Source organism: Falco biarmicus, chromosome 9 (genome assembly GCF_023638135.1).
Source record: "Falco biarmicus isolate bFalBia1 chromosome 9, bFalBia1.pri, whole genome shotgun sequence".
Classification (NCBI taxonomy): Eukaryota; Metazoa; Chordata; class Aves; order Falconiformes; family Falconidae; genus Falco; species Falco biarmicus.
Window position 1 is genome coordinate 28,723,675 of NC_079296.1, and position 3,061 is coordinate 28,726,735.

General features: G+C 56.7%; 1 protein-coding gene across 1 annotated transcript; it reads left to right on the forward strand.

The window, feature by feature from the left end:
• The first annotated feature begins 981 nt into the window (after window positions 1-981).
• LOC130155092 (homeobox protein HMX1-like) lies at window positions 982-2,026 on the forward strand. Its single transcript, XM_056352042.1, is given in 4 exon segments — window positions 982-1,302; window positions 1,334-1,371; window positions 1,373-1,622; window positions 1,715-2,026. Coding segments are annotated over 4 exon segments (921 nt in total).
• The last annotated feature ends 1,035 nt before the right edge of the window (window positions 2,027-3,061 follow it).

Consider the following 3,061-nt stretch of genomic DNA (forward strand, 5'->3'; position numbering starts at 1 on the left):
ACAGGAGGGGAGGATGGAAAGGGGAGGGAATCCACGGTTACCCTGCAGTGAAAAGCTTCCCATAAAGCACCAGGAACCTTTTGTCAATATACTACAGAGGCACTGCTGCAGCAGCCCTGTGTTCCTGGTGCACACAAAACCCAGAGGTGGATGGGGACACTTTTGAAAGACATGCATAAGGTAATATAAGGAAACACAGGGAGAGTGAGCACAGAAACCTGTGTGACCTGCACAGCTTCAAGAGGTCTGGAAGGGAAGATAGGAATTCTGTAACCTCAATAGAATGTTTGTTCTAAGGCAATAGTTGTCTTTTTCTGATTCTTCAGTCCAGAAAACGTATTTCATATAAGTAGCCAGAAGCCAGTCGATTTGTACAACCCAGCAGCCTTGACCTTTACTTTTTACTGTTTCACAACCTTCTCCCCCACCCCCCTCACCCCACACCTGGTGTTCATGACGTGATGTCGCATCCCCAGGAGAGTACAACGAGTGAGTTTATCCACTCGCCTGCCTCCGGCTGTCCCGGGAATACAGCTCAGCCCAGAGAGGAGCGGGCTTGAGAAGATCCCTTTAGACAGTGGACCTTCTGCTTGAAAAGGAATGAAAAAGCCAACTCTGAGGAGAGTGGGATGGGGAGCAGCAGCGCGCCCCCCCGGGGGTGCATTCCCCAGCGCCGTTTGAGGCCGCTCAGCTCTATAAACGCCATTTGCATCGGGCTGGGATGTAACAAGAGCTGTAAATCACTGACGGCGGAGCGAGCTCCTCCAGGGGCAGACACGGCGGAGCCGAGCCTCAGTGAGCTGTGGCAATGTGTGAACGGTGTCTTTTGTTAGGGGGGAGGACTGATGGCAATTAGATGATACTTATCTGGCCCTTTGATGTGTATTTACACATACAACGTTTTCCTCCGGGGCTTGCGGTATAAAGGAGGAGCCGTGCTCCCCGACACCCTCCTTCCCGGCATCTCCGAAGCAAGGCAGGATGACCAAAGCCCCTTTCTCTGTGGAGTGGTTGTCCCAGAGCAGCCAGGCCCTCAAGAGCCCCGCCGAGGGCTCGCCGCACCGAGCATCCCCTGCAGGCCACCGGCCCGGCTCCGGCTCCAGCCCCGGCTTGAGGGAGCGGGACGAGGAGCAGCCCGCCGGGCCGCGGGCCGGGAGGGGCGACAGGAGCGGGGAGCACTTGTCGACCCCCCCCGCTGCAGGTAACCGCGGGGCCCGCGGCCGTCGGGGCACCCTGCGAGGAGGAGGAGGAGGAGGAGGGCGGAGGCGAGGGCGCGGGTCCCCCGCCACCCTCAGGGCGCCGGTAGACGCACCTGGGCGGTGGCTGCTCGGAGGCGAAGGAGGCGGGCGGGCACCCCCGAGGTTCCCGGCCCCTGGGTGACCCTTGTCTCCCCTTCCCCAGGAGCAGGCGGGCGGCCGTGGGGAGCGGGGCAGTCCCCGCCGGAGGGGGGTCCCGAGTGCTCGAGCCCCGAGGACCCCGGCGGCCGCGGCGGGCGGCGGCTGCGCACGGCCTTCAGCGCCGAGCAGATCAGCACCCTGGAGAGCTCCTTCCAGCGGCAGCAGTACCTGGGGGCCGCCGAGCGCCGCAAGCTGGCGGGCAGGATGCGGCTCTCGGAGGTGCAGGTGAGCGGCGGCGGCGGCGGGGCCCGGCCGCGGGCTGCGGGCCGCGGGCCGGGGGCTGCGGGCCGCTGTAACCTCCGCTCTTCCCCCCCCAGATCAAGACCTGGTTTCAGAACCGCCGGATGAAGCTCAAGCGGCAGCTGCAGGAGCTGAGGACGGAGCCGTTCTGCAGCCCCCCCCTCCCTTACGGACCTCAGGGCGGCGTTGTGCCCTTGCCGCTCACCTACGTGGCCCGGCCGCCGCCTCTGCCCCGGCAAGGGGCCGCCGCTACGGGCTTCGCCTTGGCGGCGCTGCCGGCGCCCAGCCTGGACCTCAGCAGCGCCTGCAGGGCGCGGCCTGTGGGCTTCTGGGCGGCACCCTGCTTCGTGGGGTACAGGGACCCCAGAGCTTTCTTGCTGGGTGTCTGACCCTCCGATACGGACTGTGACTCGGGAGGATTTGCACTACTGACGGCTATCTGGGCTGCCCTCGTCCCTAACTGCCCGGCAGAGTCATGATGCAGCACTGAGCAAAATATTTTGCAGAGGCGCACGGGACAGTCTGAATCGTGGACTTCAGGCCCCTGCGTTTATAGGCAACTGTGCAAAATAGAAACATGGCGGGGCAAACGCTAATATAAATGGCATCTTTTAATAAATCTAAAGTTTTTCCGCTTTCATGTGAATTCCTTCCACAAGGATTGCAGAGCTGTTTATCCTGCCCTAACAGGGAGAGCTCCTCTTCCTTGAAGGAAGCGTGGACTTCTTATTCTCTAGATCTGTTCCGGCCCCCTGCAGTTTGCTGAGGGCGAGTACAAAAAAGCGTGAATTTCCCCCGTCCTTTAAAGCAGGTATGCAACCACCTTCAGCTACTTCCTAGGTGGCATTTTCTCTGATGGGACTGTGCTTTTAACCAAATATATGAATACGCCTGTTACTAATACTTAATACCGGGCTTGCTATAGTAGTGGAACGAATGATTTCTGTCGGAGCCCTTCAAATAACATATAGAACGTGATTTTAAGATGTAAAAAGTGACGTTCTAAATAAATATGTATATATATATTCATGTTTTCATGTGCAGTCTCAGTAGATTAGTAAAGACCTCTTGCCTAAACAGATCTTGGAAAGGATCTACCCTTGAAATTTCTTATCAGCAAAGTAGTATCTTGGCATCTCACATCCATCTAATAGGGTATGAGGGTGGTGATCAAGAGAAATGTGACATTCCAAAGCTGGTTTTCCTAAGTGGCGGTCAAGTGTGTAACCATTGTGCTATGCACTTTTTTAATTTGAATCATGCTTTAGAAAACTTAAGATCAAAATGGCCTAATTTCAGGCTAGAGAAAGGGCTCTGAGAAATGATCCTTGACTGATGTAAGTTGCCATAAAGCTTTCAAAGTCAATTGTCAACTAACATGAAAAGAGCAATAAAAAGTTCCTTCACTTTAGAGAAGATTTCCG